General features: G+C 38.4%; 1 protein-coding gene across 3 annotated transcripts in view; it reads right to left on the minus strand.

The window, feature by feature from the left end:
- The window catches only part of TLK1 (tousled like kinase 1), a 62,581-nt gene that overhangs the window by 25,784 nt on the left and 24,208 nt on the right, over window positions 1-12,589 (minus strand). For all 3 annotated transcript variants that reach the window (XM_035135535.3, XM_088657373.1, XM_035135528.3), the window contains exons 2-4: window positions 7,082-7,200; window positions 6,670-6,741; window positions 3,138-3,213 (exon numbers count right to left, since the gene is read on the minus strand). In XM_035135535.3, coding sequence (XP_034991426.2) covers window positions 3,138-3,213; window positions 6,670-6,741; window positions 7,082-7,200 — 267 coding nt within the window. The remainder of the gene's footprint in view (window positions 1-3,137; window positions 3,214-6,669; window positions 6,742-7,081; window positions 7,201-12,589) is intronic.

The following is a 12,589-nucleotide window of genomic DNA, read 5'->3' on the forward strand; positions in this document are numbered from 1 at the left end:
ATTGCTTTCAGCAGACTTATTTGTGACTAATGTTTGCTGAATCTTGGATAATCAGGACCACAATCCTATTGCCTTGTAACTCCAACCAAGTCCTAGTGAACTCAATAGAACTTACGTCTGAGCTGACATGTACAAGATCGCATTGGTAGCCACGTTAGGTGTTTTTTTTTGCAGTAAACAAGGCCTTTTAAACACCTTATGGTTGCAGATTGATTGCGGCATGAGGATTTGTAAGTAAGAGCCTACTTATCTGTGTTCTTATCCTAATTCCACAGGCTGAATAATTAATAGGACTGATTTAGTCAGCAAAAGACATTTGAGCAGTTGTATGACCATTGTAGTAACAAGGAAACACAGCAACTTATATCCATTTACCGTTCTGAGTGGCTTGATCCTGATGGCTCAGCGCAAGACCTTAAATACCAATCACCATAGTTTGAAAACAAATCTAGAAGATAAAGGTACCCCAAATTCCAGAAAGATAAAAGTTTAAAGCTAAGAACATGTGCATTGGTTCCTTAACACCACTGACCAAACGTCGACTGAAATACAAAGTGGTCATATGCTCTTTGAACACACATAGAACACTCTGATACATTTCCAAGGAATGGAAAAGACAGACAACTTTCTGAACACTCTCTACATATAAATATGGTATAGATAACATCCTACACTTCACAACAATGCACACAGAGGACAGCCTACATTATTTTTTACTGCTTTATAGGTCAAGTATAGGATCATCAATTGTACTTGCAAGATGCTGTTGATACTGGCCTATCAAGACATTTTGAGACAGCTTTCAAAGTCATTATGACCATCTCCCATTTACAGAAAAAAAGGACAGAGAATCTTTCTCTCACACATAGGCTTCTGCTTTAAAAAGTAGTGCTTCTTCCTTTTATCATGAAATGCTTTCTTTCCTCTCCAAAATATTCTTTAAAACCATAAATTTGTCTAAAGTTATCACATGAAGAATAATATGAGACTGTTCCAGAGCACTAGTCTCATGCCTATTTCCATAAAAAATTCATTACTGGCGGCAATTTCCACTTGGCCATAGCTTGGAATGAAGTTTTCAGAAAGCATTTTCCAAATGTCTACCAGTCATTCTACTGAATTATTATTATTATTATTATTATTATTATTATTATTATTAGCATGAATTAGCAATTGTGGTGAGCACCCTAAAATAAGCATTGGAGAACCACCAATCATACACTCCAGGAGAGTGTTCTCTATGAGATGGCAGCAAATTGTGTCTGGGTCCAAAGCTTTTCTTGGATGCAAGCCACTGTAAAGTGCAAAATTATGCCAATAACATCTAGCAGAGCCTGTCACCCTGAGATCTTCTGGGAAGATGGACAAGATAGCAATCTAAGATACAACAGCAGCAGTCCAAAACAGGTATAGGAAAGAACTAGGAGGTATGCCTGTTTGTGTGTCAACTATAACCCTCAAACTATTCTCACTTCTAAGGTGTGTCGTACAACAGCACATCTCTAATGAGTTTATGAACGGAATGCCTATTTATCTAAACAATAAAACAAGATGGTCCTTCACTCCTCTTTATTTAACCAGCAGCTACCATTTCTTCCAACAAAAATAAAACAGGGCTCTGCAAAACCCATTCAGACAAGTTTGATAAAGTAACACATTAGTCGCTAGACCTAATAGAGTAAGTCCTCCAACGAAACAGTCGCTTAAAGCTAATTTGTGGACTGCTCTTAAAATACGTTTCTCTTCTATTTCAGATAGTAGGAACAATAAGCCATATACAGTACAAGTTTATTATACAATTTCTGTTTAGCAGCATTTCGGTGAAGCACCCACACAAACACACTTCAAAGCTTGTGCTATGGTTAAACAATGCAAATCAACTTCTGAAATTTTTGGATTTAATTTAAAAGCATCAAATCTGCAAAGTTAAACAAGCAGCCATGTTCATTCTGCATGTGCGTGTATCAATGTGTATTGAGCACATTGACTTTTGTACTCTGGACAAAAGTATACAAAGATAAGAAAATGTAATTTAAAAATAGCATTTTCTCCAGGATCAAGCACACTCTCTTCCAAAGGACGGCTGGGAGCCTTTTAGAATGACGAGACAGGTGTTCATGAACTAATTACTGTCAGCAATTGAATCAAATATAAGCAAATGAAGCAACCAGATATTATTTCTTGTTCCAAATCTTCATAGCAATACAGAGTGCTATTTATCAATTCCAATGCTAGTTTATTTTTAAAAATTCTAATAGACCGCCTCAACTTTGAAACATTTTTGTATTACACTCTATTTGCTCTCAAGTGAACACATCTCCAATAGTTTTTTGCCATCCAAATAAAGAAACTGAGATAGTATATTTTTGGCATCCATAGAGACTTGTTGATCCTTCAAGTGTCTGTCAAAAGACAAAATAAAACATGCCACATGTCCCTTCCAGACTACTTTGAAGAAGTTTGAAAAGCCCTAAGACAGAATCAAAACGCTGTTTGCTTTGCTAACAATACTTGCAATTATTAATTTGTTGTAATTGACAGGGTGAGTTTGTTATTGTTTGCTAAAATTTTGTTGAATATTAAAAGTATTATTATGTGGAAAGTAAATTCTTGAATTTTGTTAATTTTTCATTATCTTCTTAATGTGTCTAGAAGAGCACAGTGTTTTTTGTTCTATATTTTGTCATTTCAACAGGTTGTAAGCTGCTTCGAGATCAGTAATGTGGAAAAGTGACATACAGATTGAAAATGATATGAAATGAAAAGAGCAACAAGGAAGAATGTTGGTTTTTAAAACAACCATAATGGATGACTGTTCAGCTGAAGACAGCATAACTACAAAATTGACTCCATCCTGTCTTTTCAAGAAGGAAACTAACTGCTAGGGCCATATTTGTGTAAAGTGCTGCTAGAGACTACAATTTGGCAAGCAGAAAACCATAATTACACATAAGCCAAATTCAACTTTTAGTGGAATTTTTACTTGGTGCAGCTTAGATGCCAGCTGACAAGGCGAAGCAACGGTGTGACTTGTACACAGCCCACAGAAAAGGGAGGACTTCTTTCCCAAGAAGTTGAAATGTTACTAGATGATTCAATTTTTTTAACAAATCAGTTGTACATGATATATATCATACCTTGACTACTTTCACTCTGGTTTTCTGCTTTCCTTTTTCTTCCTCTAGAAGGTTCCAACTGTTTTTTCTCGGGAGTCTGCCAGACACAAAATCATGCTGTTTAATGCATAGAAAAGGAGCCAGCAACAGGTCTGCGCCCAAATGTGCATAGAAAGAGATGCTCAACCAATAGGCAGCTTCACTTATCTCCAAGGTGACACATAAAATGTTTTTTTCAAGAATTGTACAAAATCCCTACTCGCATCAAGTTACTGCAGCTACTTCATTCTATCACCCCAGTAAACCAGGTTGTTTTAATATTATTCTATTATTTAATTTGCTTGCATATAAATATTGAAAACACCTCTACAAGCTGACTGTAACAACTATGAGCTAAAGAAAAGACTGGCTCAGATCTAAAGAACTGTCACATGACCTTCCTACTGCACACACTCCCTTTCTGAAGCAACTCCTACATCATCTGCCATAACTGCCCCCCCCCCCCCGAAAAAAACAGGAGACCCTCCAGAATAGAATGGAGGGATGAACAGCAACCCCTCTGAATATGTGAAATGCCTTGTGCTTATATGTATGCTGTGCGTGGGAATTGATCCAAGACATTAATTTTGTACACTCTCATTTGACATTCAAGGTAGTGTTAGAAAGTATTCTTAAAAATGTAAACAAGAGCAGAGAGCTGGATTGAGAATTCCCACACAAAAAGCTCCACATGAGATGCTCCAGGTGGAATAAGGGAATTGGGGCGGGGAGCAGTAGCAGCACCCCCCAAGAGCTGCTACAGAGGACTGGGTGAGCAGTCTTCATAGTGGCAAGGGGGAATTAGCAAAAATCGTCTCCCTGCCTTCCTCCTACTTGTGCCTTCAAAGGATCTCAACCCCTTTAGTGAACAGAATGAACATTTCCGTTCACAGATGGGATAACTCTGGATCAAAGCTACAGTAAACGCTTGCTTTCCTAGGACACAAGCTCCAAACCACCACCACCAAGTTTCAAAAGAAAGCAAAACTGCAATTTCCCAATTACACATTAACATTATTTTCCTTATTGGCCAGGTTTACACATAATGGTAAGCCATCGTTTAACAAATCATGAGTTAACAATGAGTATTCTACAGATGCCCTTGTGTATTTATAGCTTAACAAGCATCTGGGGTGAAGTGGCCAAAAAAATGAGTACCCAACGGTACTCAATTTGCACACAATGCCAAACCATAGTTAAAAACTAACACTGAAAAGTTAGAAGCCAAAAGGCATTGGAATCAATGTATTCATAAAACAGTAGGCAGAAATCATTACTATTTCCCATATACAGCTGAAATCCAAGTATAGCTTTTTTGGGGGAAATGTACTGCTAAGTAATTCTGAGTCAAAACAGCATTTTCTAAATTCTTCACATTTCAACCACAATCCAACAATGTGATCGAAAACAGATGACCCTTCAATCGTTTTGGAACACTCCTGAATACAAGTAAGCCCATTTCAAGCTAGAAGTTGTTGTGCCAAATCTAATGTATGTAAGTGGATGAATTGCTAGGTGCACTGACAACTACAGTGACAAAGTGAAGGAGAAATGAAGTCTGTCCTGTTTCTGAGTTAAGCTTTTTTTTAAAAAAAAACTTATCGTTCTAAATGTGTGTTTTACATTCATGCAAAGAATTTGATGCAAAGATCTACTTTTAGGCATGCACAAGGGATTATAGGTGTCAAGTGGGAATTCTTATGCTGATATGATGTGATGGGTCCTCGGCTTTTTAGAAACCCCTTCTTTTTGGGCGTAGTTGCCATGTAACGTAGAAAGCTGCTGCTTGAAAAAGCACACTCCCCACCCCCCACGAAAATAGCTGCACCATTCTTTGAATCCCAGGCATAACCTACATTTTACAGTCAAGTACTTTGGAGAAATCACAAGTAATCAGAAAGCTGTTGTCTTTTTGAAATTACAACCCTACAACCACATCCTAACAGGAGCTCTATTGTCAAATAATTTTTTACAATCTTGAGAAAAAGAGAATGCACACACATTCAAAGTTTTAGAGCTCACATATACCAGTGAATATATCTAGGCAGCTTACAAAATTGAGGCACACAACATTTAAAAATTAAAAATAGAGTTATTAAAACCAACCAAGATCAATTAAACAAAAAAAAAATTAGCAGACACAGAACAAAACAATTTACTGAGCAGGGGGCAAAAGGTTTATCTGAAAATGTACTGAAACACCCAGGATTGTCTTTAATGCTGCACCAGCAAGGTTCTACAGGAATTTCCATTTTCTCTCTTTCCTTTGTGCCCCAAATCTGCCCCAAATCTGGAGGGTCTGTCAATCATCTGGAACTGATTTTGACAATGCAGGGGGGTAAGGCTGGAGGGGACAAGAGAGGAACAGGAAGTTCCATTGTGCACACTCAAGCCCTTGTGCCAGTGGAGCTGCAACACTGGATATGGCCCCTATGGTTTGTTTTGAAAACTAAAGTTTACCAGGCCTGGGTGAATAAAAAGTTCTTCGCCTGTTGCCACAAAGATCATAAACAAGGTGCCAGCACTGACAAGGCCCTGCCTTTTGTAGCCACTGCTACACTTCACTTTGAGATGGCACAGCAATCAGAGCCTTTGAAGGGACTCTTTGGGTAGGTATAGGCAGAAGGAAACTGGTACTTGCTGATCACACCAATGTTGTCTGTACATTAGCAGAACAGACATCTGCTTACACAACAAGGACATCACCTTCCTGTCCTCCTCCTTGCAGTCTTCCATGTGCCCTCAATATCTGCTCTAGAGGGTTTGGGGCCCCGTAAGAGTGGACTTTGGAGGCACCCAGGGAGGCTGCAGGGAGTTGGAGAAGACAGTTAAGTCCCATTACACGGGCAAGTGTCTACATACGTACAGCTGAATTTCACCAACAGAAGTTTTACACGTCATTTCACATAGACCTATAGAAAAGTTAGCAAGCTGGAGAAATTCTGAGGTGTACAGAATTGGCTATTTCAAGAACTGAAAGGAACCTTTAGCAGTACAGCTGCTAAATAGTATATAGTCCTATTTAAGGGTCATAGCTTAAGAATAAAAGGTATTACCAATCAACTCCAATCTCATAATAAAATAGACAGACATTTGATTAGTCTTTGAAATGAAGTCATCACCAAAAATTCCACACATAATAGTGCAGCTGTAATTCTGGAAGCCACTATGCACTGAAAGAATTTAAAGATGAATAATTGATCTGCATTAACTAAAAAATTGACAATATCCCAATATTTCAGATAGCGTTATCCAACAGAAAATTAAAAGTGGTTAGCAAACCTTCCATTTGCATAGAACCAAATCTACTCATACATGACCAGCATAGCATTTATAATCTTCCTGCACAAACACTAAAATATTGGTTATTTCCAAATCTTCAATGTAGAACCATTCAGGAAAATCTCACGGGCATGTACATTTCAAAAATGAGGCCTACTGTACATAAGTGTGAAAAAGAGTTATAACAATCTTACAGTAGAAGTATCAGTTTACTTGTTTAACTACTTCATACCTCTGATTCTTTGTCACTTAGAGATCCCAAGCTTCCAAAACTGTGATTAGAACTCTCATTATTTGTTGAGGCCTGTTGAGAAACAGAAACACTATTTGGCATAATATGTTTCAAACAGCTAGTTAGAAATTATATCATATTAAGATAGTATCAGAGTCTATGTTTCCAGAAACTACCACCTACATGCATATTCTGGTCACCTTGTGAACATAATTAGAGGTTCTGGCATAGCCAATAGCTTGTGCAACTACTTCCAGAAGATGCTGCTAAAAGGAACTCCAAGTATTGAATGAACTTCAGCATTTCTCTTGCACCTCATTGTGACATTTTGCTTAATACACTTGGTGAGGCAGATCATCACCACTTGTTGAAAAAGAGCACTTTATGTTGTACAGCTAATATTACTGCTTACCTTTGCTCCAACACTGCAGCTTCCTGTACTCCCAGTGCTTCCACTCACTACTCCTGTGAATCTAGCCTCTAACAATTCCTGCCTTCTTGGATCCAGGCTATGAAGCTCATCCATTGCACCTAGAAGAAAACGTTTCATTTGTTATAGAATGTGTAACTGCAACCACGTGCAATCTTAGAATTCCTAAATTTTAAATCAGTACATGCAGTTCCCACTTACGGAACACAATGTGCTCCCTGGAAATTGTTCATTAGGTGAAAGTTCACATAACGAGTCCATGATTTCCACGGAGCCTTATGTGAATATATCTAATCCAGGATTTGCTCAATGTCTGTCCCCACTCCCTCCATGGTTTCTTCCTAAAATGGCTGCAGCCAACCAGCAAAAGAAACAAAGAGAAAACTGATTTGTCTGATCTCTCCTGCTCTCTATTTTGCCCAATCGCGCTCCCTCCCTGCATGTTTTCTGCCCAAAAATGGCTGTCACTGACCAGCAAAGCACAAACAAGCTAGGAAGTGAGGAACTGGACAATTTCCAGTGGGATGTATAGCAAGGTTTAGGCCTAATTATTTGTGTTCAGATAAGTGAATTTCTACACACTGAGTGGGCAGATAGCGGGACCTGCATGTACGACATTACACAGTCTTCTTTCAGAAAAGGGTATATTTCTTCCAAGTAAAGTCACTGGTGCTCCATCTGCATAGATGCCCATCTTGAGCACAATCCAAGATACACCTGCCATATATGCTATCCTAAGCTGGGAAAGAAATTACACAGAACTGCATATCTATGCTCAAAAGCAATGTTGTTCAGAAGATAAGCAAAGCCACTAGGCCTCAAAAATGCTGCAAAGTTTATGTTATGCATTCTGTATTGCTTGTAGGGGCAAACTACCACCTGCACACAAATAATAATAATAATAATAATAATAATAATAATAATAATAATAATAATAAAAAATTATTTATACCCCACCCATCCAACTCTGAGCGACTACCAAATTATTAAAAACAGAATAAAACATCAAACATTAAAAACCTAAACAGGGCTGACTTGTGAGATTTGCACTGGCTGCCAATATCAGGGGTCAGCAAACTTTTTCAGCAGGGGGCCTGTCCACTGTCCCTCAGACCTTGTGGGGGGCCGGACTATATTTGGGGGGGGGGGAATGAACAAATTCCTATGCCCCACAAATAACCCAGAGATGCATTTTAAATAAAAGGACACAGTTACTCATGTAGAAACACCATGCAGGCCCCACAAATAACCAAGAGATGCATTTTAAATAAAAGGACACAGTCTACTCATGTAAAAACATGCTGATTCCTGGACCGTCTGCGGGCCAGATTTAGAAGGCGATTGGGCCGCATCCGGCCCCGGGGCCTCAGGTTGGGGACCCCTGTGCTAGTGCGTCAAAGTCAATGTTTTGGTAGTAACTTAAAAGGTTCTATACAGCTCAGGAGTCATTACTTGAGAAAACCCCTTATCCCTTATATTCCCAGTAGGTCATTGTATTCTGCAGGAATTTCACCTTAACGTCTCAAGAAGAGGCCCACTCCATAGTCTCGGAGATGCACTGGCAATTTTGTGGGAAAACATCCCTGTTGTGATATGAGAGGTGCCCACTATCTGTACTTTCCGGAAACAATGTGGAGCCCCCAGTGGCACAATGGGCCTGACTTTTAACCATGAGGTTGGTGGTTCGAGCCCACCCAGGATTCCTGCCTTGCAAGGTGTTGGACTACATGAACCTTGGGGTCCCTTCCAACTCTACAATTCTAAGATTCTATAATTGAAGACATTTTTTGTTTTTCCAGCTGGATGAAAACTTGTCTTAAGCATTCATTTTTTATTGTTTTTAAACCTCTCTCTAGTTACTGTTTTTCTATTATTATTTTTAAAAAAACCATTTTCGCTGTTTTCACGGCACGTTTGCAAATTGCCTTGAAATGAATATAAAAAATGATTACTAAGTCATAGCAGCAGCTATCCTGACTAGTAGCCACTGAACTTGTTCACACAACATTGTAAGCCAGACCACATGAATGTGAGGGTGGCAAGAGGGGAGCTTCCAGCTGCTTTCTTCAACCCTGTGCTGAGCGAAAGGTTGGCTTAGCATGCCATCTGAACCCAGTGTGCCATCTGAACTTACGATTAAGCTCTCTCCTAGCTAACCATGAACTTTAGCCAAGAATAAGTATTGTAATTAGAGAATTACTTTTCTGACATATATATATCAATCCTAGACATCTTCATAAGACACATACTGTACAGGAGTTTCACTGTTTGTGAATTGCTGCTTTCTTTCTTTTGGTAACCTTTGCTCTCGCTTGGAGATGCTGGAAGAGAACATCCTGCTTCTTCTGCCTTTTTGGCCTGACTCCTCCCTCATAGTCTACCTTTTCACCTCTCCCCACAATTCACTGTTACTGACTAGGGGAAAAGCAGCTTATTGCCTTGTTGAGAGAATAAAAAGACAGAAGTAGGTGCAGCAGAAAGAGCAAAATACCTGCTGTGGATGCCCAAGCCTCAGATGAAAAATCTGAAAGTTTGGGTGACAACTAAATTCCAACAAACCAAGACTCACAGAAGAAGTAGAAACCAACCAGGTATATTTGAAATTTTGCTTGCATTAAACTAAGGCATTTATGTATGTCTTAAGTATGTCAAACAGGACAATTTTATATTCCATGGTTATAAATGTTTCCTTTTACATTATTAAAGCAGAAAAGTTTAGTTAAGAAAATAAGCAGTTTACCTATATGAATTTATTTATAAGTCTGTCTTAAGTAGCATATTCAACTGTTACAAAACCTTTGGTAGTCATCAGCTTACGTCATCAGATTCATACATTTACCAGAAACTCATATTTCAAGATTTCTATAATGGCACAGTCATATTGGTAGCTTTTGTTAAATTATTACAATTAAGTGTCCCCTTAAAAACAGAAAAGCTTTAATTTATCGGGAAAGCTTTTGCTTTTAACGATTAATTTAGATTCTTCTCTGGATTTAAAATATTTGGCAACTGTTGTACGGGATGCAATGCAAAGTTCAACAGTAGCTAGGGTAAGCTGGTGAAAATTGAGTGCCCTACCAGTGCTTTCTTCTACTGCACTGTCAACACTGGATATCGCCCTCCTAAACCAAAATTGCCTGGTTTTTTCCTTTTTACTGGCATCCAAAAGACTGCCTATTAGTCCATTCCAGTGTGGAAGAGACAGCATTTCAGTCCTGTAATCACTTTTCAAAGCATGCTAAGTCAAAGCATGTTAAGTTTAGATGCTCAACACACACTGAAAATCTAATGACCAGTGGGAATCCTTCAAGTTGTAGCACCAAGCAGTAAAACAGTACAGCCTTTTGTTCTACTTCAACACATGCAACAAAAAAGAAAAGAAATAGTAAAGGGCAGATCATGAAAAGTGACCAGTTAGAACCAGCTCTCTACTAGTTGCAATACTAACATAGACCATTTGTAGAATATTAACACATACTATTCAGAAAGGAAAAAGGAAGAAAGGCCATTTTGTTCCACGAGAAAATAATCCAAAATCCTCTATCAGGCAATACCTTCATTTGAACCAATAAAAATGTCACAGCATAGTGAGATATCTTTCAAGTGCTTCAGTGCTCTTCATTAAGTTGGATGTTAAATAGTAAAAAAGCTGCTGTGATAATGAAGCCATGGTGTCTGCATTTAGTCACAGTCTAAAGATGGAGTACAGGAAAAGATAGCAGACTTAATTAGATTAGGTTCTATTAGGTACTACACAGGTTACAATGTGCACAAAAGGCTGCTAGGGCATACAAAAAATAGCTGATCCATTTTTGAAAATGTAGAATGCAGTCATTACCCAGATTTTTTTCACAGATACCCTGACTTTCTTTGCATCGTCTATGTGTCTTGGAGAATACTGAACTTTGCTGAAGATAAGACTCTAATTCTTACCTTCTCTCTTCAACTAGTGAATAATTGTAATATGTTTACTCTGCAATTTTGTTAATTTTAAAACTAGCCAATTCTTTTTTGTTTTCTGCATTTTTTATTTACAAAAATGGGAGGAACAGACCACTGTTCTAGCTGAAAAATCTGTATAGCACCAAGTAGAGCCTAATCTACGCTTTGGTTGGTACAAATAAAAGGCACTGCCCAACCATGAATTTTTGCAAAGTGGTACCTCGGAAGTCGAACGGAATCCGTTCCAGAAGTCCGTTCAACTTCCAAAACGTTCGGAAACCAAAGCGCAGGAAGCTCCTGCAGCCAATCGGAAGCCACGTCAGACGTTCGGGTTCCAAAGAATGTTTGCAAACCGGAACACTCACTGCAACTCTCACCGGTTTGCAGCGTTCAGGAGCCAAAATGTTCAACTCGCAAGGCGTTCGGGAGCCAAGGTACAATTGTATCTGAAATCCAGAAAAGCAGACTAAAACAAGCGAACAACCCAGTTAAGCTGAGCTGTTAGAATCTGAGCTCAAGGCAGCTCAATCTACAACAATCCATTTAAAGCAAAATGTTTGGAGTTTAGATTTAGTGCTTCATTGTCATCAGAAGTAGTTTGTAAATGCAAGCTATGTTTATATAAAATCTACAAGCCAATCTCTGTGCTGTTGCTCAGGAATCTAACTAAAACGCTACAAGAGGCTTTGTTTGTTTAAAGATGTATCAGTTGCCTGCCCAAAGTAATGCAGGCAAAGTAATGCAGAACAAAAGAATAACAGGAACTATTATCTTCTGTGGAACTAGACAACTGACAAATAATATCAAACAGCTCCTCAGTTTGATTCTTGACCAAACTTGGACTACTCTAGAGTATTCTCAAAAAGCCTGAATAGTATCACCAAGTTCCGGTAGTAATGAATACATTCGGTTACATAAACTCAGAACTGCCATATTCTTTGTTAAGAGTACAAGCATAGCTAGATATTGCTGTGCCGCCATTGCCCAAGGGGGCCATTTAGTGTTTCAGGAAAAGTATGAATAATAAGTACTGGGATAGGTCTTATTGCCTCAGGTATGTAGAGCAGAAAAGTACAATATATATATGCTCTTCCAATGGATGGACTTGTGCTTCCATATCATCTACCAGTGCTAAGATTGTGCCATGAAAAATTGTAATAAGCCCAGGTTTTATCTTTGCTTTCTAAAAATATTGAAATTTAATTTTACTTTTATCCAAATGAGTACCGGGGGGGGGGGAATATATTTATCTGCTAAGAGTATTTATAGCATACCCTTCTACTGAATTTACAGCACTCAGGGAACAAGTTCAAAAACAATCAGATGTATTTTTTTGCACTTCAACGTTAGGCAAGCAAGCTGCTTAATTTTATAAATATCACCCATTCATCCTCTTACATGTATCTTCACTGTTGTACAATATCAGGAGTCGTATAATATAAAAAACTTGTTTCATATAATGCAACGACAGATGTTTTAAACACACCAGCAGTTAATCACTACCCACTGTCAATAAAACTACAGAAGCTTGCATTGAAATTATCAATA

This window comes from Zootoca vivipara, chromosome 1 (genome assembly GCF_965207765.1).
Source record: "Zootoca vivipara chromosome 1, rZooViv2.hap1.1, whole genome shotgun sequence".
NCBI classification, from domain to species: Eukaryota; Metazoa; Chordata; class Lepidosauria; order Squamata; family Lacertidae; genus Zootoca; species Zootoca vivipara.